Here is a 23,120-nt window from a genome sequence, read left to right as displayed (position 1 = left end):
TATTGATACCTGCCTTTGTACTCAGTATACATGTACGTAGATTTGTTCAAATGCTGTGTTTTTTTGTTAAGTACTCTTTGGAATTGATTACTTGCTTGCAGACTGATAATTCAGTCCAGGGAGTAATTATTACTTAATGACAAAGAAACTTAGCCGCGGGGTGAACTTTCCGTGATGAACTATTACTTTGATCTAAAAAAAAGATAACGAGATGTGAATCGTTGCTGTGATGCAGAAATATCTGTTGGATCTATAGTGCATCTTGCTCACGGATAACGAAATGACACGCTAATGGAAAAGGGTTCACAATCTTGAATGGTGCGGCAAAGTCAGGGTCATTATTTTTAAGACTGCATGAAAACAATACACATAGAGTTGTGTGGATGACAGTGATGTACCGCCAGACCGGGGTGCAGCTCTGGACAAATAGGACGGTATTTTAAAGATTCTTTCAGGATATTTTTAAGCCCGAGAGCCACCATTGTACACTCTAACGCTTCCCCCTCCAAATATACAAAGGTTTCTAATACAAATCACCGCAAGATAACACCTGCAAACTCACGTAACTGTTCCATGTCGCTTTTAAAAGGGGGTGAGACAAAACAGAAGAAAATTACATCGCGGTGACCCTTTCAAGATGAAATCCACCCTTGACGTGATATCTCAGTGTGAGGACTTTGCCAAGTACCAATGTAGAAGTGGAATCAGTTTATAGTTAAGTATCTTCTATTTTGTGTTTGGGGGTGAGCTTGGGTTTCGGGGTACCCAGTTATTCGAAGATACTAGGGACATTCACAGACGGACGCGGTGGTGCGCAGTGGTAGGGACTGTGGAGGGCGCCCTTCTATTGTTTACTGGAGGAATTGTCTATCTGTGTAATAATGAGCGAACAATCAAATGGTACATATTGAAAACCTGCTCGTCATCTTGATGACTGTGTAGCGACAAAATTTCGATATTTAAAGGATTTTATTCTGTGAAACAACTCTCAAAAAGTTGTTGCAGTACTGATCAACCATGAAAATCTGCGTCACAAATATCGCTGGAGATGTGTTCACCATGGAAGTGAGCCCCGAGTTGGAACTGCTGAACTTCAAAGCTCTGTGCGAGTTTGATTGTGGGGTGTTGAGTCAGCAGTGTGCGGTAATTCACAATGGAGTGTTATTGAAAGACCCAAACAAGACACTTGGAGCTTACGGAGTCAAAGATGGCGATATGATATTGCTGCAACAAACCCAGCAACTACCTTCCCCACAACAAGGTTTGCTTTAAATAGTGCCATGGAAAACCAGTCATCAGATCATCATGATCATACAGATTTTGGGTCATCTCGTATCCAAGTCATCTCGAACCCTGGTCAACTCGTACCCGGGTCAAGTCGTACCCAAGTTAACTCGTACCCAAGTTAACTCGTACCCCTTTCATTAGTCAGTACAAGTGATTGTATTTCAAATATTTGTTTTTCTCAGAATTAGTTTCAGAATATAAGGCAGCGCGAACATACCCTGCAAATGCCAGTGAAACCAGTGGTAAGGTAATGACTTAGTGATTTCTTTTATTATAAAAAAATTTTAAAAATATATTTTATATAATTTTTAAATACTTTATTAAACTTTAAAAAAAATAAAAATAATTTATTTTTATTCTTTGCAGGCAAGGCATATCTCTTTTTGGAAAATGTGGTTGCCCTGAAAAGGGCCGTTTGGTTTGGTCGGCCTACAGTGCGTGACCATTCAGGTGCTTGCAGGTAGAAAGAAGCTTAGATTTTGTCAGCTCCCCAACCTGGTACCGCTGCCAGATCTTGAAAAGCTTCACCTGCATTGTCTTGAATCGCTTTTGCTGATACCGGCGAAGCTTGGACTCCTTTACCAGCCTCATTGCAAGTGTACCAGTGATGCTTCGGTGTGAAGGAGTTGCACCACGGTGTAGAACTGGACACAGTGGCGACCGGCCCTTCCGTTGATCCTCCTGTGCCAGCCCTTGACGTTGTTGTTGGTCCGCACGCTTCGCATGAACACCGACCAATTGGACGGCATCTATACGTCCCTGTCCACCCAGGTGGTACAGTACTATCGCAAACTGTACTACAAAGTTTGTAATAGAACTGTACGGCTGGAGGCGCTTGGGCTGTTATTGTACCAATTCACAAAGAAAAGAAGTCACTGAAATTATTGCATGCCAAAAGCTGCAATTTCAGTCGTGTTTGTTTCCATTTTCTTCATGCTTATACTGCACACTTATATTCAAGTTTGTTTTCCAACAACATTATCCCACAGCGCTCAACGTCTGCCGCATCGCCTGCTCTGATTTACAGGGTGACCATTGGCATCAAGACTTCACAGGATCATCTCTAAAAAGAAAGAAAGAGCAAAAACATGGCGACGGCAGTAACAATTTGACAAATGATATTTTTTCATAGTCATTATGTTAATTTAACATTCCCAACAATACAAGTCAACAGAGCAGGGAATAAATTATGGGAATGCGCCGTCATTCCTCGTTCGTCATTCGCGGCCGGGAAAATGCTTAGGGTACAACTTAACATGGGTACGGGTTAACTTGGGTACTACTTGGTTTGGGTACGTGTTAACCAGGGTACGACTTGATGTTGGTACGACTTGACTCGGGTACGACTTCACGTGGGTGTAAATTTTGGGGGACGAGTTGACTCGGGTACAAGTTAACTTGGTTACGAGTTGACCCGTTACCATCATACAACATGGTCCTGAATCACAGGTTATCACAAAAACTAGGAAAAAGGAGCCTTCCCACAATGCCTTTCAACCATTGTGCAAAATCACTCATGCAGTATTTGCGATAAGGTTTATACTGGTACGTCCATGACAGTAGGGTGACTGGGGACGACTGGGACTGGGGGTATTGGACCGTATGAAAAGTCAGAAATTCAACCAGCTGTGTAGTTTTTGAATGCAGTTGATTGAATTCTTCTAGTTAAAAATTCCCGCACTTACCCTATATGTATATTCCTACACTTAGTTTCTGGTTTGTCCATGATGTCTGGAAACCATGTACCAAACGACACCTTTTTGGCCCGTTCACTCCATTTACACAGGGTTGTAACCTAGGAATCCTGCCTCTGGGGTAAATTACTGGTGGTGCAACTTCAACTTTCTCAAGCAAAGTTTCCAGCGTGAGTGCAGTTGTGACATACATGTTCAGTTGTACTTACATAACTTACATACACTGTACATGTATATAGCTCTTGAAAATTTAGTAACCGTGATTTTTAGACCAAAAGATCTACCGTGTTTTGAAAATCTGAGTTTTTACTCACCAATCTCTTGATCTCTACCCAAGGATGATCACACCATACCGTCATGTGACCGTACACTTTGTGTACATCACAGTGCACATGGGGCTGGCCAGTGGCTGAGCTTGCTCAGCGTGTCAGTTCGACCTTTTTGTGGTGAGGGGTAGAATCTTGTTTTTATCGCATGACCTTCTTAGCTTTGTGACTGGACTAATACTGGTAGGATGTGCAACAAGTGCTGTACTATGTGGCTGTTACAGGTAAAACAGGTTTTCACCCCATGCCTCCAAAAATGTTAGATTCAGTAATTTACTTCAGAGGTTGGATTAAAAAAAAAGATACCATTATGACCTCATGTAAAATAAAAGGGACAAAAGACACACGGATGTGCCTTTTAGTTCCCTGAAGTAGGTCCTACTTAGCCCCATACTACGGGACTCCTTCCATATCCTTAGCCCTACACCCAACCCAACCCCCTCAAAAAAATGGGGACTTTGTGAAAAAGCTTTCTATGAGCCTCTTTCGCTTCGATAGCTTTACTTACCCTATCTGGTCATTTGTTTACTTTTTCAGCAGTTCCCCAACTGTATCTGTTTGTGAAATTTTGGATGTCTGTGATGTCGTCTGAACATGGCCATTCATTTACTTCACTGATTCATTCCCAATCATTGAATAGGTGATAATATATATCTAAATATGCTGCAGTTTGTTAATAAGCTTTGATTAATATATTGTAACATTTTTTAAGGGAATATCTTTCATTTGTAGGTAATCCTGGATTGCTGAATCTTGACTTCAGTCAGATCCAAGTTCCTGGCTCATCTCAACAGCCAAGACAGCAGTCACAATTGCCATCCTTACAGCAAGCCCAACAGCAAGCAGCAGCTAGTAATGAGACTGATCCAGCTAAAATAAGAGAAATGCTCTTGTCAAATCCACACCAGTTGTCACTGCTTAAGGAGCGCAATCGCCCTTTAGCAGATGCACTCTTGAGTGGAAATCTTGGTAAGAAGTCTTATACTTGCTCTTCAAGCACCCCATTTTAAAACAGTTTTAAAAGAAATTACATTCTAGCGTTAGAGTGTGGTATGGTAAATTACAAAATTTTTTTGCACTAACGATGCCAAAAAGTCTTTGGTGATACATGTATTTGTTCAAAAGGAGAGCCAAAATAACAACATGTCACTTCGGTTGCACTTTGGTCTTAAGCTCTTTTTCTTGTCTGCTTTTTCTATAGAATTGTTTTCAGAAGTCTTGGAGAAACAAAGGAAAGAACGAGCAGAGAGAGAATTAATGCAAATACGAATGATGAATGCAGACCCCTTTGATCCCGATGCTCAACAGCAAATTGCAGAAACTATTAGGTATGTCTTGAATGATTTATTGGCAGGTAGGTTGATCCGTCAGTTGCTTGTTTAGCGGACTGACAGATTAATCAGTTAGTCATTTGATCACTTAACTGGTTGACTGATGTACATTTGATTCAGTTGGTCCATGATAGTAGGTAAGTCTCTCGATTAATTGGTCAGTGTGCAAAATGGTAAATAAAGAGAACCAAAAATTAAATCATGAAGTGATATTACTGAGGAATCAAAGTCCAGTTATTTGACTTTGGCAGATTAGGCTTGGGACATTTCTGAATGGACCTTACATGTGTCTGGATGAATGGTATCGATCTTGATGTTGGCAGTTGCATGTATGGAAAATAAGGACATCAAAGAGTAATTGCCCATCTTAACTTACCTGTATGTCCATTTCAGATTGAAGAATGTTGAGGCTAACATGGAAACAGCAATGGAGCATGCACCAGAGAGCTTTGGTCAAGTAGTCATGCTATATATTGATGTAAAAGTCAACAGTCATCCTGTCAAAGCTTTTGTAGATTCTGGTATGTAACCATTATTCATTAATATTCATTTTTGACCCCTGGCGCTGCCTGTTTAACTGGCCTGTCTTGTATTCTAGTCCTCCAGCATTCTTACAAATTGTCACATTTCAGGTCATTGCTATACTAATGAACTTTGACAAAGGCATTCACCTGTTGTTATTCCTTCGAATCCTTCCCTCTTGCCCGTGAGACTTTTGGTGAATTGTAAACTTGTGAATGGCATTTGGACTTTTTTACTCATATGGCATTTGGACTTGTGATGGACTCCTGATATTTAACTTTGTTTTGATGAAAGTTGTGATTGACTCATGGTTTCACCACTACGATGTACATGTAGTTCTCTCTTGTACTCTGTACTGATGAAGCCCTGTGAAAATCTGCCCTTATTGGTGGTCTTGGTGCAACTGTAAGTGTAGTGTGGTGAAAAAAAAGCCTATCTTTTAAATGATTAATTAGTTTACACTATTACACTTGCATTAGCTGAACAAGAACATGGCACTATGCTGTGTCTCTTAGGCAAATCGCATTCTCTTCCTAATTCACCAAAATCTAGATAAAGATTGTGGAGGAATCAACAATGTACATAAAACCAGGTTCATGTACCAGGCACTGCATTCTCCATGGAGCTTGGTATGCTTTATATCTTGATGATACACCCCTAGGCCTGTATTGTAATGATAACTGTGGGTATTGTAATTCAATTTCAGGTGCCCAGATGACTATTATGAGCCAAGCCTGTGCTGAGAGATGTAACATAATGCGTCTGGTTGACAAACGATGGGCGGGCATTGCAAAAGGGGTTGGTGTACAAAAAATCATCGGGAGAGTACATTTAGGTAAGATGATGGTGTTACATAACTCCAGTGAAATATATGGAAGTATTTTATTTATTGATAAGTATCATTCCAGCCTTTTTGAGATGTTACTTATTGTCAGTGCAATTAATTGAAACTTAACTTAGTGGCTGAGCTTGGAGTTTAACTGAAGAAAGCAGACTAGATGAATGCACTTGTGACTGGAAGACTGATAATATGGAGTTTTTTTTATTTAAAAATTGCTGAACAAAGTGCCAATATGCTAGACATCACACAATGTGATTTTATTTCTCAAATCTTGAATATCGTAAAAGCATACAAAAATATAAATATATTTGTTATATAGTGGTTCCATAATGTTGAGTAGAAATTCAGTGATGAATGAAGATGCTTTCATCACTCTTTCTGAAGGACAAATCCAAATTGGACCAGATTTCTTACAGTCATCATTTGCTATCCTTGAGGATCAGCCTATGGACATGCTTCTAGGACTTGATATGCTCAAACGGCATCAGGTAAGTACAGATACATGAGCCACACCATTCCAAAGGTCTCAGATTTCTTTAGTTTGTTAATTCATAGTGATTTTACTCACTGGTGTCCACCAATTTCTAAGCAGTAGCCGGTGAAGTGTGCATTACTACTGATGTTTATCTGGAGCTTTTAGGGATGAACATTGGGGTTGCTTCTATTGGTAATGTGCCTCTGACACAATCCACTATGAGCTCTCTGCAATTTCCGTTACAGTGCTCTACTTAGACTCAGCTGAATTTGTAAGTGGACTTTTTTTTATCCCTGACAATTTGTGGAAGGGGTTTGAAAGGTCATACTAGCTATATGATAAGGAATTTCATTGTAGAGTGCCAAACATATACATGTATAGTGTTGCGGAGTCACATGCTCCTTACAGCTTTACCACAAGAAATTCTGTAACAGGTTTTGAAAGTTGAATGATCTCCACAGAAGGTTGTTTCTATGCCTTTTCTCCTTGGCCAGTGCTGTATAGACCTTAAGAACAACATTTTGAAAATAGGCACCACAGGAACAGCAACACCATTTCTGGGTGAGGCTGAGCTACCGGCTTGTGCCCGATTAAATCAGTCTGAATCTTTAGAGAAGACCTCAATTGAAACTGAAGACAAACAACTCGCAGAAGCCCTGACCAGATCGGCTCAAGACATTGCAGGTAAAAAATTCCACTGAGTTATCCACCCATTGTTGGTAGCTTGATGCTTGGTGTGTTTGATGCACTTCATTATTTCAGCTCATTCTTTCTGAACTTCTATCTTTCATGCACAGAAATATAATTAAAAAACAGAAATAACAGCATGAAGCAATATGACTACTTTTCTTCGAAAGTATTAAGCTTTGATGCAATTAATGAATGGCCAGATATTATCAGTGTCTGAGGTGTGGCGTGCATGTTCAATGGGAGTGGCTTTCAAATATATGAAAATTAATAGGTACAAACGAACTGTTTTTCTTGTGTAGGACCAAGTACATCTTCCTCAGAGACTCAGGACTCTTTACAGTCATGTCCCTTCCCTGAATCAACTATAGGTGAGCTCACAGCCATGGGTTTCCAACGAGATGAGGTTATCACAGAGCTTAGAAAACAAAACGGAAACAAGCAGATGGCCATGGCTGCTCTGTTTGCCAAGAATTTAAAACTTCCAGGTCAATAATTGCCAGCACTGGCTGCCAGGCCATTTAAGTTTGTAATGAAAAACCTTTGTACAGAGAATATTGGAAACTATTGAATTCACACGACTGAAAACAAATTGAAACTTTCATTGTGTATGTCATGAAAGTGCATTGTTATGTTCCTGTAATGTTTGCTGTTTTGTTAATTGGCGTAACTGCATGTGATTGTCTTGAAATGCATATGTGGCTTGCATTTGAAGACGTATTTAGTTCCTTCATTTAAAAATGAAAATAAAACATTTGTTCCAAATTTTGTTTGAATTTTAAATGGGACATAATACCATTTTAAAGTTTTTCTGACATACGATTGAACCCTTCTTAACATGTTCAGAAAACCTTTTAAATGATGGCACATATAACATACATTTTAAATACTGTACTGTGCTAGTTTGCAGAATGGTTCCATTTCATTGAGTTTCTGTACCAGAGATACGTTGGCTAAGCGTAGACATATTTTTGCTAAGCAAAAACAACTTCCCATCCCAAATAGTATTTCATTACATCTAGTACTTAGGTCTCAGCTCTGTTTGGCTTAGCACAATATTATTTCAATTGTAATTTCAATATTTCCTTCTCATCAGCTTTATGAAAGTAGGCCCAGATGTTAAACCTTGAGCTTTGTAATTATACAGTTCTTGGTTAGTGTACAGAGTACATCACTCTAGCATCCCTGTACATTTATATTGTAAGCGCTTCTCAGTGTGCTCATCAAGGATCCCCAAACCATTCCAAACATTTGATAAATACATGTACACCGCCAGGGCTTTGTGTATTCATCTTCTTGCAATATTTATTTAATCTGGTTCCATTATGTCTCACCTGTGAACCCAAACACTGCTGTAGAGTGGCTAGCCGCAAGTTTTTCTACGTACATTCAGTGTTTTGCAGTTGGCTTCATGTAATTCTTGATGTGATTATTTCTGTACTTAGCACTACTTCACTGTGATGTTGAGCCCATCCCAACCTGGACTAGTGATGCAATGGAATAATGAAAATATTGTCAAGTTTTCATGTGGAAACAAACCTTCCTTTCTCTGTCTTTTTGTACCTGAATACTTGTCAAAAGTGTTATAGAGTGAAAATTGTGAAAGTGGTCGGATGCGTTGACTGGGCTCTTGTGCACGTTTTTCCTGTCATTTCTCCATTTGCTAATTACAAACTCCCTTTTTTTTCTCGTGGTATGATTTTCAAACATTTTTATTGATGGGAGCTTTTGCGTGCAGAGTTTTTCTGGACCAGAAGTGACTACAGTGTGGAGGTTTTACATTTAGAATCGTGCAGACAGACCAGATTTCAGCAGTTATTCAAGGATCCCTCAAATTTTCCCCCGAAGCAGTTTAATGTCAGATGTTTGTAAACAACATGACATTTATAGAGTAAGTCTTTTCGTACTATGTGTCGGGTGATTTTTAATATATGTTTTTGTGCCTTATTCTGTATGCATCTATCGAAGAGTTTACGAGATGGAGAATGTAATTTGCTTCATAAATATTGTGACATTCCTAACACCATTTTGTATCAAACTGTTTGCTTCACTTCATTGATGTCTTTACGGTGGCGAACCTATACCTGTAAAGGACAACATAAACTGTTGTGTAATGCAGAGCCACTTTTCTACAGGAAGAAATCCTGGGGAGTTCATACTTGCATGTACGTAGCTAAACCCAGGCCTGTTCTAAGTCTTCCAGAGATACATTGCCGGGGGAGGGGTTAATGTGTTTCAAAAGGGTTTCAGAGAAAGAAAACGTTCTTCTGGTTGCATGTAAGCAAAACACGTCTTTGCTCAGAACATGATTGTTTCTGTGAGGAACGGTAGAATTATTTATAGCGTTAACTTTTCTCCTTTTTAAACAGTAATATTGGCAAGTTGCTGAAATGTTGTTCAGAATTTCAAAAGATTATATTTAGAATGCCTCAAAGTTCTTTGAAAGCAGAAAACTTCGACGGCGTCATTTAGATGAAATGATTACTCCTAATAATGGCTTCTGTGGACGGGTAATTAAATTCTCTCCTCGACTTGAACCATACTAATCGCATTACGGTTGTTTATCGTACTTTCCGTATTCAGAAAGAGGTTATTTAAGAGCCGAATAGGGAAGGTACATTTTGCGTTATAAATTGTTGTTTTCATACGCACAATGCATTAACCCTTTCCCTAAGAATGGAAACCAATGGTGAATTGGAGAATTTTTTTTCTTGTTGTGAAGGTATAATGCCTTGAGTTTTCCGTGAAGTTTTCTGTAGTTGCTGGACTGCTTGCCGATTACCTGACGCGTTTGAAGGCCATACCGAAAAGATTTACTTTGGCCTTTAATAAATCATCCATGTCCAGACTGAAATCACCAACTTAGTGGACCTTGAATAAAGATATTTTTTTCAGCTTTGTCCTTGGACGGGGCATGCAGTAAACAACCATGTATTTCTGAGATACTGCTGTAAGCCCATTTTACGTTCTTTAAGCACAGTGAAAGGTTGATTCACAAAATACATGCAGTAATCAATAATGATGATTGGCACACTGTCACGACCATGGTTGCAAGGAGGATGGTAGACTCTATAGAACCATGGGATGCTTTAAATTTATTTAGAAACCAAAAATAGACTTCAATCTTATTGCCATGTTGACCTTCATGAATTATGGGGAAGTGACGTGAACACAGCAATGTTTAGAAGATTTCGTAACTTGTCTGTGCTCAAAACGGCACATTTTCTGAATTAATAGATGAACCGTGCTTTTGTTATTGAAGTTACATGTTTAACCCTAACAGCCCTGAATCCTTCAATTTTAATATGATTTTACACACGCCCTAGTGAGTTAAGGTTAATAACGTAATGTACACTAATATAATTTGTTAGAAATTTGTTTCCACATTTACATACGTTCATCAGATTTGACGTACCGGCATCGGAATCAAAAGTTTGCTGTATAAAGAACACCGCTGATAAGACTTTTGTATGTACGCATAAATAATTCAATAATACACAATAAAAGCTCGTGCATTGTTTGATAATTACGTTAAGACGTAGCGTAGAAGGTGGCACTCCAAAGAGCCTTTCTCGCTTTGACGCAAAGGCATAAATAGTGTTGACGGAGGTACACTCTCTTCACAACCTTGTGAGACATGTAAGCAAGGTAGCAATGGCGTTGGTAATAGTCCTGTGTCTGCTGGTGATTACAACTCAAACGGTAGTTTGGTGTGACGTACCAGCAAATCTTGATATGCGGCATGCAAGCTATGGGGACTATATCATCGGTGGTATGTACCCCTTCCGTTTTTCTGGCTCAGACGGGCTTTGTTCCTCTGCCCCAGGAAAATGGGCGTTATCAATGTCCCAAACTATGATCTTTGCAATACAGGAGATCAACAGTAACCCTGCCATCCTACCTGACTGCGTCATCGGTTATGATATCAGAGATACCTGCTGGTCGGAGGAGTTTACGTTATATACCAGCACTGCGCTGGCAGTGGGTCGAAATTCCCGTTATGATACACAGACGAATGCGATACCTGTGGGATTGATCGGGCCTGCGTCCAGCGTCAATGCTATTTATGCTGGTAAAGTAGCAGGTCTATACCAAATACCAATCATATCTTACTCGGCTACCAGCAATGAGCTCAGCAACAAGGAACGATTCCCCTATTTCTTGAGGACAGTCCCTCCGGACAAACTTCAGGCGCGGGCGATGGTTGATATCCTTTTGCATTATGATTGGCGTTACGTCGGCTTGCTTTACTCAGCGGACACGTACGGCATTCATGGTGCGTTGGAAGTCACGAAATTAGCAGAGCAAAACGACATCTGCATTGCTTTCTCTGTTGTTGTAAGAGAAGAACCGCAAACCAATGAGATCAACGATATCGTTTCCCGAGTGGGTTTGTACCCCAAGGCCACTGTCTTCGTCATTTTCAGTTTAGGTGGACACATGTATGACATTTTAAGAGCTGTTCATGCTACCTATCCCAATCGAAGACTCATCTGTATTGGAAGTGATGGTTTCAGCGGCTACGGCTTCCTTCGGAATCCCAGTTTAGCGAACGCTACGACTGGAAGTTTCTATGTTGGACTGACTTATAATAAGGTTCCTAATGTTGAAAAGTACTTTCGAAGCATTGGAGTCGAAGGCATTTATGAAAACGATATTTCGCCATGGTTGACAGAATACCTTAATGATTGGACTGTCGAAAACGACTGTTCAAACTTTACGTCGTGTCCCGCACCTCTTTATGACACGGAGAGTCACGTGTATTTAGCAGTCTATGCTTTCGCGCATGCACTGCACAACCTCCACCAATCACTTAAGAGTAACGGGAGCTGTTTCAATCTTACTGGTCAGATGTTACTACCACATCTCTTGAATATTTCCTTTGAAAACGGAGCAGGCCAAGTTGATTTTAATTTAGATGGCGACTCCGGAGGAAAATACCAGTTGAGAAGTTGGCAGCTGTCCGCGGATGGGCAGATTGAACGCGTGCGTGTAGGATTCTGGGACTCGCACCAAGTTGATAACAGTCTTGAGATATTTGAAGACGTTGTACTTTGGCCGCAGGGTAACTCTCAACCACCGTTGTCTGTTTGTAGGGAGCAATGCCGCTCTGGGTTTATTGTCGTCCCTTTAGAGGAAAAATGTTGCTGGGGATGTCAAGAATGTCCGGTCAACGCCATCGTAGTCAATAACTCTTTTTGCGAAACGTGTTCAGTTACTTTCTGGCCGAACTCAATGCGATCTGCATGCGAGGCAATTTCCCCTACCTCTTTGGACTTGAACAGTGGGACAAGTATCGCCCTGCTGTCGATTTCGGCCTTAGGAGTGCTCTCCTGTGTTTTTACTGCTGCTGGACTGTATTACCACCGTAGCCACGCATTGATCAAAGCAACCAGTCGCGAATTGAGTTGCATCAACATTCTAGGTTTGACAGCTGCTTTTGCTAGTGTGTTTTTGCTGCTGGGTCGACCTTCCCATGCCAGCTGTATGATGTTAGAAGCAATGATCTCTTCGAGTTTTACGCTGATTTACGCCCCAACTTTGTTGAAGGTGAACCGAATCTTTCGCATTTTTCAGTCCAGCAGAAGATCCGTTCGTCGTCCGCGGTTTGTTGGTCCTAAGCAACAATTGATGCTGGCTTTTGTCTTTATTCTCATACAGGTAAGCTACTAAGTAAGACTTTCTGAAAAGAATATGTTTTTAACTTTGCAGAAATTGTTGAGGACGTTCATGGCATGAGTAACAGGACAAGATAATGGCTTGAAATACCAAGCAATGTCAGTACTTGCCCCGCTCTTCGCTGTGATCATAGCTTTGCTAAGGCTTTAGAAAGTGGAATTCGGCGCTGGACAATATGTTATTTGTCAGCCCATCTATCCTGAAATCTTCGAGAGTAAAATCCATTCGTACGCTTGAGATAAGGCTGTGTAATGAAATTTACATATGATCCTGTTAAATTATGATTTTTTTTTACTCTAACCATGTAGGTGCTGGTGAGTGTCATCTCAGTATCGTTCGCTCCTGCTTTACCAACCTTCCTTTTCCCGCCCGATTTGCGTAAATACGTCGAAATTTACTGTTCGTTTGGCCAGGGTTTTGTTGCAACCATCGTATACAATATGATTATCATTCTAGTCTGCTGTTTCTACGCCTTCAAGACCCGCAAAGTTCCTAGCAATTACAACGAGTCCAAGTTCATTGCCATCAGTGTTTATTCCACGCTGGTCTTGTTCCTAGCCGTCATACCGGTATACACAACCGCTCTGCATGTCCTTCAGAAAGTAGCCACTCTGTCAGCGGCATTGCAGTTGAATGCTAGTCTGACATTGGCGTTGGTCTATTTGCCAAAACTGTACGGGATTCACTTTGCCGATGAGTTAAACGTTCAAGAATGGCGTACCACAGCAAACCAGATCGGTTCTATCAGTGGGATAATGAGCAGAATGAAAACAGACTCAGCAATGCAAAGCAAGAAGTCGGATCCAATTTAGATTAATGTCCAAAACATTAAGTGAGCAATTCAAAATCCGTTGAACGATATTCCACTATTTAGCTGACGGTATAATTATAATATATGCAAGTGTAATATGCATATAATAACATGCAAATGTATTAATAGTACACGACTGTTTTCTGTAGTATCGTAACATCTTACAAATCAAAAGGTCGAAAACGATTTATGAAAATTGCATTGTCATAAATGTGGAGGTCGTCAAAACAAGTAACAATGTCTCATAGCAGGGATTAGAGATGCGTGTGTTTGTTAGTTTCTGTGTATGTCTGTAAATGTTTTGTCATCTGTAGTTATTTCAATTTAAACATTTAACACTGGCAGGGATTAATCAAGTAATGTCCAAATGATATCACTGTAAACCTTATAAGAGGCGGGTCAAAGGAAGAAAAGGCTCGTTTTTTATATACCTGATCTTGTCGTGATGTGTAGGCTTTAAACTTTCCTGGACTCACATATTTCTCATTCAAAATGTTGCTCAGATAATTTAATGAATGGTTGTGTTAAAAGTGAACATAAATTATGGTGAATGTCTCGTCTTCTTTCGATCAAGCCCTTTCGTTTAGCGTACTGGTAACTTAACCTATTATTGTTTTAGAGGCGGGTCATCCAAACAACAATTTTACTCCTCTCTTCACTTTTAGAACAAAATTTGTTTCTTTCGCACTCTGGTTGTAAGCACAAAAGCACTGATCCTTTGTGTAGTCTTGCAAAAGGGAATTTGGCTCCCGTAAGTTTTCGTATTTCTTATTTGCCGGTGGAAGAAACATGTCATTTGACCTCTGTGGATGTTGTTAAAGTGGAATTGTGCTAGGAGTAAGTTTCCTTGTAATTAAACTTTGACTTAACCCGCCACCTACAAACCAATATCCTCTCGACACAACAAACTACATGTAGACTTATTTCATGACGTCCCATATACTGCGACCATGGTCACCACAAGTATTGCAGTATGAAGTCAGTCGTTGAAAATGATGTCCGCAAAGGCCCGATTCACTTCGAATTCGGAGTTCAAAGAATACTAGTCTACATTTCGACTTACTATTGATATAGCAAACAGACCTTGTTTTAAAGGTCCTTTTAAAGTTTAAAGGCCCTTTACAGCACAAAGCAAAGTGTTTCATCATGCTCATTCGAGTCTGCTGTTCGTGCGTCTTCAAGACCCGCAAAGTTCCTGTAGCAATTACAACGAGTTCAAGGTCATTGCCATCAGTGTTTATTCCACGCTGGTCTTGTGCCTAGCCGTCATACCGGTATACACAACCGCCCTACAGGTCCTTCAGAAAGTAGCCACTCTGTCAGCGGCATTACAGATCAACGCTAGCCTGACATTGGCTTTCGTCTTCACTTTGATTCACTTTTCCGATGAATACTGAAGGTCCAAGAATGGCGCATTGGAACTCCCGAGACCGAGGACAAGATTATCGCCATGAGTGGCGCAATGTGAAATATTAAAATTTTCTCGGCAATTTTAAATAACGCAGGAGACCACTATAGCTGCCAGGCACTAACTCAACTGCAGGGCTTATTTAAAATTAAATGAGTAAATGTGTAGGTTTTTTGGCCACTCAAAAACATTTTTCTACATATTGATCACTTTGTCCTTGCCGCATAATTTCACGACAAGTTTGTTCAATTGCGGTAAACTTCATGGTGAGAGGTAGAGGGTATAAACTATAATGGTGCAAGACAGATATTATTAAACTGCGCTTTACATCATTGCCTCGCATTTTTTACTCTTTTCGAACAACTCTGTCTCAGTGAGAATGTGATCATGATTTTTTCACTTTTGTTGTTAATCTGCTGTAATGTGCTCTGTTCGTAAAGGATGATTAGTAGCTGATATTTACAAAAAAGTTTGATCGACCTAAAGTGGTAGTTTCTTGTGACCTGATAGTTTTAGATATACATAGTACGTTATAAAATAATTCAAAATAGATCTCAGATATTGGCTGCACTTTTCAGGTATTTATTTCATTCCCTCCACCTGTCTTAATTAACCTTTTTACTGATAAGAGTAAGCGTAAAAGAACAATAGTTTCACTATCGAAAGAATAAACTCATTTAACATTTGCTTTTGAATTGTTAATGATTATTGGAGGCTCTAGAGATTGTCTGTAAACTGCAGATCTCTGCATTTTCCGTGATTACAAAATCATACTTCTCTGGACCTGTTGGAGCGGGTTGTTAATATTTGCAAGCATTGAAAGCAGTACATGGTACAGAAGAAATGTAACTGATTTTTTATCGAAACAACTAAATGATATCACTCCTTTATTTTTTCAAATTGCGAATATCGGTATTAGTAATGAAGGTTGGTGCTGGCTCAGTTAGGAGTAAGGGGTATAAGTAAAACTTATTAAAAAGGATGTGTAAGAACTCATAAGCCGTGCTGTGTTCACGGTAAGTTCGCATTTTGCTACCAAAGAAAAACAGCATAATACCTCAGATAGTAAGAACTGGGAAAAGTTTTTTAAATGAAATATAAAAAAGGAACAGTGCTTAGTTTAGGCATAAACTTCAACTCACTCTCCAGGCTCTCTTGTCCTTGTGCCACTCAGTCCGAAGACAGAAAAACTGGCTTTTTCAAAGACACTTTTTACACTGTACGTACGCATCCGTGTAAGTGAGAAAATGGTGTGTCAAAGTACGTTTACTGCCCTTTAAAAGTGGCACATCAAATTAAGCAAATTTAATCTATTATCAGTCAGGGCGCATATCTTCCTCGAATGAAAGGCCATTGACTGCACGAAAATTGCGAGAAAACTATCATTTCAGTCTGTGTCTTTCGGTGTGAATATGCGCAAGATCCTGGAGAGCATAATCCTGTCCATGTGTCATTTATGCTGACGCGGTTGTCAACTTTTAGCCTACAGTTGGCCACTCTTGGCAATTACAATTTCTGCAGAGGGGACCCCGTTATATGAGCCAAACCTTTCGATCTCTCTGAGTATTCCGCGACTCTTGAAAAGGACGCTGCCGAATACAACGCTTCGTCCATCGAAATATGTCGCTGGTGTAAGAAGAATGCGGAACTGTGAGCCGTTGCTGTTTAATCGGCCAGCTGTAGTCAGAATACCTTTAAACAGGGAAATATCAAAGCAGCTATTAAATGTGAGGAGGAGAGGCACCAGACCAATCATAGTACGTGGTGGCTTTCCACCCTGAACAGATATGACTGGACTTAGTCGCCAGCAACTACTCAGAATATTTTGTACAGTTGCACGTCTACCACACTTGCCCCCTTTGATAAAGTACGTGGAATATATCTTTAAAAAGTATTTCTTAACCCTACACGGCATTGTTTCCTCTGATTTCCTTGGTGCCCGCAGTTAGACGCTCCATTTTGGAGAGTGGTATTACAACTGTGTGAATTGTATTTGTTTTGACCCCAAAGCTGTTGTAAATGGTTTAATGTTGCTACATGGCTGTCCTCCACACTCCCAAAGGAAAGAAATGGCATTGAATTTTTATTATTTTTTTTTTTAGGTGCGGGGGGGGGGCTGGAGTGGGGTGTAACCGAAGATCTGACTGGCTATGAGCAGAGCTGATTTGGTTAATGTATGTCCAGACATGTGTCTCTGTGGTCAGCCCAAGCCACAAACATCAGAGGGGCCCGACCCCATTGAAAGTGTCCTTGGAGGGCGTTTCCATTGATAAGTGCAGGCCTGATGTAAACAATCACTTGAGAATCACAACTGGAAGATGTTCGTAGACAGTTCAGTGGGCCTTACTCAGGGACCGGCTCTTATATTTTTTTCATGGCTAAGGGGAAGCCTCTGTGTATACAGCGACTAAACTAGGCTTTTCAGCATGAACAGAGGTAGGATATCATGGAAGGTTTTGATAGTTGGCCGTACTTTTTTTTAATCAAGTAATTAGCAAAACGGCACTCCAAAATGGAGCAAATATTGCTGTAAGCAGGGTTAAATAAAGATTGTAAAATGTAAGAAGATGTCTTTTTTCAGATTTAGTTTTTATTTAATTGCTTGAGAAAATGGGCTCCATTCTGGGACACTAAGGCTTTTTCGGCGAAAATTTTCTGTCCTCATTCTTCGTTTAATCGGGAAATTTGTTCAGACATGTTGATTTTACTGTGCTTGGAAATGTTGTGATATTTATTACGGGAGTACTTTATTTACTTTTTGCTTAGGCTAGGCTTTGAGACATACATTTTTTGTACATGTCCCAACCTAACCTGTAAATTCGTCATTATGTTGTAGAGTTAAGAAACTGTAACTGTCACTGGATATGTGGTTTGGATGGTTGGGACATTACCGACATGGCTGTGGCTTAACTCGTAGTTTTCGTCAGGAAATACCCCTCCATAGATGCTGATCTTTCCTCCGCTTCCGTCGCCTTTGATAATGTCCCCACCCTGGATGACAAAGTCGGGAATCACCAGGTGGATTCTTGACCCTTCGTAGCCAAAGCCTTTCTCGCCGGTGCACAGAGCGCGAAAATTTTCTGCATAAAATGTTGGGGCGTAAAGGAAGATGTGCATGCCAAACCTTTACAAAACACATTGGTTTTGGTTTGTGCTTTAGGGGGGGGGAACGATTTGGACCGTTTCATTCCCCTTCCTTCCAAAAGTGTGCCAAACACCCCGAACCTTACCCTCATCCAAAGGTCATACAATGTCACATTAAAAATATCACTCCCAGCAACGAGTTTAGCCCCTCGGAAATTTGGTTCTCGATCCGCCCTTGCAATTAAAGTAAAAATGTTGTATTGCTATCAAGAAAACTTAACGATGAACATGTCTTCTCCATACAAAGACTGCATCTCCTTGGTCAAGGCTCCTGTTGAATTTTTGCCTACCACAACATATATACGGGGCGTTCTACAAACTCATGTGGTTTGAATTCGTCCACCATGGGCTAATTTTGCTGTGACATTTTCGTGGCTTCAAGAATCCTATGAACTGGCTCGATTAACGTTGAGATTGTTGACCGATTTATTCTGAAGGCGTAGCCTACTGGGCATAAACGATTTAACTTTTGCTTACCTGCTGTTTTGGGGACAATGTCGCTGTAAAGCTGTGGGGAAATTATATATGTCCTATTGAGTGAAGTAAAATATTATATGCTAACTGCAGTGACGGTGTGTTATATGTATGACCTTCATAACATAGCCATGCCGATTCCATTTTTGGATTTTGAACTATTTAGCTACAATTAGAACATTCTTCCAAATGTTTAAATTCAAGTACTTGATTCATTCTGAGGCTTCTTATTTTCTCGACTAACTGAATGAATGCTTAATTTACATTTTTACTATGGTAGATTTGACGAACTTAATCAAAGTCCGATGGAAAGCATGTGGGCAACCGCCGAGTTCAACCAAGCTATGGTACTTGTAACCATCAATACTGATAACTCAATCGAACACCCATTGACAAGCTTATATCCAGATTCCAGTCACAAATTGGCTGGTTGGCAGAGTAACATGTTACAGAACATGTTTCAAGTACGATACCTCCATGATAATCCTTCCCAGTGGTTCACCATCAACAGTCATATCGAAATACACTATTGGTCTTTCTTTGACTGTTGTTGAGAAGCACAGTTGGAGAAGTAATGCCACGACGAAAAGGCGAGCGTAAAACTTTTCCATTCTGCAGCCTGATGGAACTTGATATCTCTTGAACGTCGAACCGATAGTAAAAATGCGCGCGAGGGTTCGTGTTGCTGATAATATTAATAATTGGTACGCCGGAGCAGCTTATCCAACAACGGATCCTCTGTTCTGGTGCACCATGCATGGAGCTATCACAGACCATTGATCTGTTTCATATGACCATGACGAAAGTACTTTTTATTCCGACACTCTAGAAACTGCCCTTTCACACACCATTGAAGGGCGAGAGGTCTTTTGTGGATAAAGGATGCTACCCTAGCCTGTAGCTTTTCAGCAGGAAGCTTTTCCGGACCGAGTAAATGGCAGTTACCGTGAAAACTTCAAAACCAATAAAGAATCGTTTTTCAGTTTAATTTATCTCTTTTTCTCCTGCCGAAATGGCAGGAAAAATGGACGACCGTCTCCACAGCCAGAGACGCCTGTTTAGCTATCTATTTGAAAACAAAAATTGCGTTTCTGTTGTGGGGTTCAAAACAGCAAAACGCGAAAACAGATTTGGTGTACGGGGTTTTATCACAATTTTGCACGTTCTTCTGTTTCACCACGCGTACACGTTGAATTACATTATCATGGCAAACGTTTTATTTAGTCATCTGTCGCTGGGGGCGCACATGTCGAGTGCATCGCTAGCGCAGCGGTTAGCCTCGCCACTGTCCATGCTTACATTGTATGATCACGGCGCCCTACTTCTTAATCCTCTCCAGAATACTGTTAGTTACTGATTCCTTGTTCGACGTTCAATAAGTGAATGTTTCACGTTTGGCAAGCGCTAAGGACACACCCCAACGAAATTTGGTCGGAGACAAAAACGAACAAGTGGCCTCCCAAACTAAAATCGTACATTTGATGCCCGTCTAGGCCTAACCGTTAAACCAGGTATTCATTCCCTTTCTGATGGGCTTCCGATTTTGCTGAAGGTCTAATTGGCCGAATTTGGCCCTTATAAGCATCAAATTATGAGTAAAAATGTACTATTCAGGGGTGGATCTGGTTTGGTGCGTGGAGTGCGCACCCCCTTTTTACCCTGCAAAAATAAACAAATCAAAAAAAGAAAGTGGGGTAGAAAAAAGAAGGCCCACACTGCCTGAGATTGCACCACAGAGAGCCTAAAATCCAATCCAATCTTAGAATCCAGTAAGCAGGCCCGGACCTCACTTTAGTTCAGCCCCCCCCTTTTTTTTTTAAAGAAAACCCTGGGTCATGCTCCCCTTTTCGGGAAAACCCAGGATCCGCCCCTGCTGTTTAACAGGCGATGTGGTTGTAAAGGATTGTGTCGATGTGAATGAAGGCAGCATTTTCGGGAACCTTTTTCTACGCAATATAATATTATATATTTTGCGAACGTATTTTTATTTGATTTTTCCGAATGTGTGCGTGATTATATGTGAAATAAATTAAAACGTTGAGGTCCTGTACTGGTACTGCTGCCATCGATAAACTTCAATACTTGACATTCCAGGTTGAGTCTTGTAAATGTGTCTCTGTATCTGCATACAGTAAGCAGGTTGAAATCGATCCCGAACCTTTCCGTGTGCATCGATATGGGATAAAAGTTGGAATCGACTTAGTTTATGATGGAATAGTGTTTAAAAAATTCGAAATTTAAATTTGTTGGCGCCATATCGAATCATTTTACGTTTCTCTGCTACATAGATACTAAACTCGTGCTGCATTTTAATCAATATACAGTGAGCTTTTCATAAGGGAATAATGTGCTTGGTCAGTCTTAAACGTGCGTTTAAGACCACAACGCAGTGCCGGGCATTATCAGCGTTCAGTTTCATGAGCCCGTCTTAAACGTTAGTTTGAAACCGGCCACAAGCACGTATTTATTCCCATTCATAAATAGATTTTTTAGTCAGTAAGTCAAAAGAAGTCAATATATGACAGATTTCCAACGATGTTGTTTTAGAATGTTATTCTCCTGAACACCCCCCCCCATTCCCCGTCCATTTTATTTCATAGGGTGCGTTCGATTAGGTTACACGTAGCTCTATGGTCAAACTTACACAAGAGCGTTCGTTTAGCCATCACGTGATCTTTGCGCCTGCCCTGGTGTTAGGCACCACTACCCTGGCTGGCGAGCAAGTCCCTGGGGGTGCAGTGTCCCAATTAAAGGAAAATTCTCCGCCAGGCCGAGGCGCACAAAAAGTACCCCCCAGAGATTGTTTCGAAAAGAGGGGTCTGTTTGGGCCAAGCAATGGTGGGATTGTGTCAGTATGGCCCAGGATCATCTCTGTCATTCAGGGGCACCCAGCTGGGGGCAAAGCAGACAAAAATGGGATTGAAAATTAGTCAAAAAAAGCCCAGGAAGGTGAGTGATGTCATTTGAAAAAATGGCCGCTTGGAGGGCTTGGCAACATTCACTTTTTTGGGGGGGGGAATTTGTTTTGGGCGGATAATTAAAAAAATCATTGGTTAACCTACTAAAAATTGAAAATCAACTGAAATCTGAAGGACCACACAACACATTGTTTTTTGTTTTAGAGGCCTCAGGGACTTCAGTTGCCTGCCATGGGGCTCCAAACTTGGTTGATTTTACACTATTTTCAATGGAGCTTGAATTGGTTCAGCGCCGGCACCCTATATTGCCAAGATGGCGGCGTCCTGGATGTCATGGCGGCTGGATTGAAAAATCATTTCTCACGTTTGCGTTAGTTACACCAGTGGTGGAAAGACTGGAACAAGCCAGGGATAGCAGTTTTATGAATTATGAGACATGAGAAACATTTGATTGTTGGCAGCAACACTCCACTGGTAAATACCCATGCAATCATGTGGAAATTCTGAAAAACGATTTACTCTGTCACTGTTCATGCTGTTTCAATTTTGTGTGTAATTTTCAAAAAAATCAGCAGTGACCGAAGGACTTGATGGTTTCCCGATGGGCCAACCCTAACCGAGCTTAACCCTAACGGAGGCCAACCCTAATGACGGCGGTAAACCTAACGGAGGCCAACCCTAATTATGAAGGGTAGCCCTAACAGGGCCCTAACCAAGGGTGGGGGTACTTCCTTGATGGCAAGTATAGCCCGCGCACCAACTGACCAAGCTGTGGATATATGCGCAGGTGACTGAAAGTTCTCGAAACACTCTCCTTGGTGGTTTGTTCCACTCTTGTGTTGGTGCCCTATTTTGGGCTCAGGTTTCCAACTCTTGGGCTGGAGTGTGTCAACAGGAGTAAATTCTACGGAAAGCTTTCATGTCAAAGCACGGCTGAAGTTTCATAATTTTGTATTTGATCTCTGCTGTTGGTAGTGTATGGCCAAAGGGGCAACCCTTCCTTATCAGTATGCTGGTTGAAGCTATTCATGTGGAAAGGTGGAATTTTCAAATGCTGATTGCACATTCTGTTTGCACTATAGTAGAAGTGTACATGTACAGTGTATGTATAGGCAGTTTGTGCACATTTGCTATTGGCTGACCTTGATTATTTACTCCCCATAGCACAGCCCGCACTTCACGGACGGACTGTTCGAGCATGGACATAATGGAACTGGCGGGGACTTGGCCTCTTTCCCAGAATGCCTTGGCGAATACACTGCAGCGTTCGATTAGCCTCGTTTCGAGGCTTCCCATGCGTGTAACACTGGTGTATTCAGGGAAGGTAATTGAACGCACCCATGGTTATCCAAAAGAATCCCCTTATATGGTCTTGGCGCGCGCGTGGCTAGCCGCGCGCGCACAGACTTTTGCCCAATCATAATCAATTAAACTGTCTCATATCAAGGCGACAGTGCGTGATTTACGCAGGGGGCATTATTAGTTCTCAGCGGGCAATAGAGCCTGAAAGTAAAATGTCACGC

The 23,120-nt window shown here is 40.9% G+C and overlaps 3 protein-coding genes across 4 annotated transcripts; 2 read left to right on the top strand and 1 right to left on the bottom strand.

Moving 5' to 3' along the window:
* Nucleotides 1–872: 872 nt before the first annotated feature.
* Nucleotides 873–9,184, top strand: LOC110980439 (protein DDI1 homolog 2-like). 2 transcript variants are annotated; one of them, XM_087130164.1, is made up of 9 exons: nt 873–1,261; nt 1,470–1,529; nt 4,040–4,276; nt 4,509–4,635; nt 5,032–5,159; nt 5,867–5,995; nt 6,386–6,489; nt 6,971–7,160; nt 7,466–9,184. In XM_087130164.1, exons 1-9 carry the CDS (start codon nt 1,018–1,020, stop codon nt 7,657–7,659), a joined length of 1,413 nt encoding a protein of 470 aa, XP_086986290.1. In that variant the 5' UTR covers nt 873–1,017; the 3' UTR covers nt 7,660–9,184. The 2 variants fall into 2 exon arrangements, with proteins under 2 accessions (XP_086986290.1, XP_022092810.1); XM_022237118.2 differs by lacking the exon at nt 1,470–1,529.
* A 663-nt stretch (nt 9,185–9,847) lies between these two features.
* LOC110980424 (metabotropic glutamate receptor-like) lies at nt 9,848–14,194 on the top strand. Its single transcript, XM_087130163.1, has 2 exons — nt 9,848–12,824; nt 13,151–14,194. The coding sequence occupies exons 1-2, from the start codon at nt 10,818–10,820 to the stop codon at nt 13,652–13,654; spliced, it is 2,511 nt and encodes an 836-aa protein (XP_086986289.1). The 5' UTR covers nt 9,848–10,817; the 3' UTR covers nt 13,655–14,194.
* A 2,267-nt stretch (nt 14,195–16,461) lies between these two features.
* On the bottom strand, nt 16,462–19,408 carry LOC110980443 (uncharacterized). Its single transcript, XM_022237126.2, has 4 exons — nt 19,153–19,408; nt 18,683–18,713; nt 17,953–18,141; nt 16,462–16,753 (listed from the first exon to the last, which is right to left on the bottom strand). The coding sequence occupies exons 1-4, from the start codon at nt 19,288–19,290 to the stop codon at nt 16,545–16,547; spliced, it is 567 nt and encodes a 188-aa protein (XP_022092818.1). The 5' UTR covers nt 19,291–19,408; the 3' UTR covers nt 16,462–16,544.
* Nucleotides 19,409–23,120: the final 3,712 nt, after the last annotated feature.

This window comes from Acanthaster planci, linkage group LG19, assembly GCF_054643075.1.
Source record: "Acanthaster planci isolate LZ-2023a linkage group LG19, COTS_SCS, whole genome shotgun sequence".
NCBI classification, from domain to species: domain Eukaryota; kingdom Metazoa; phylum Echinodermata; class Asteroidea; order Valvatida; family Acanthasteridae; genus Acanthaster; species Acanthaster planci.
This window is presented reverse-complemented; position numbering and strand designations above follow the sequence as displayed.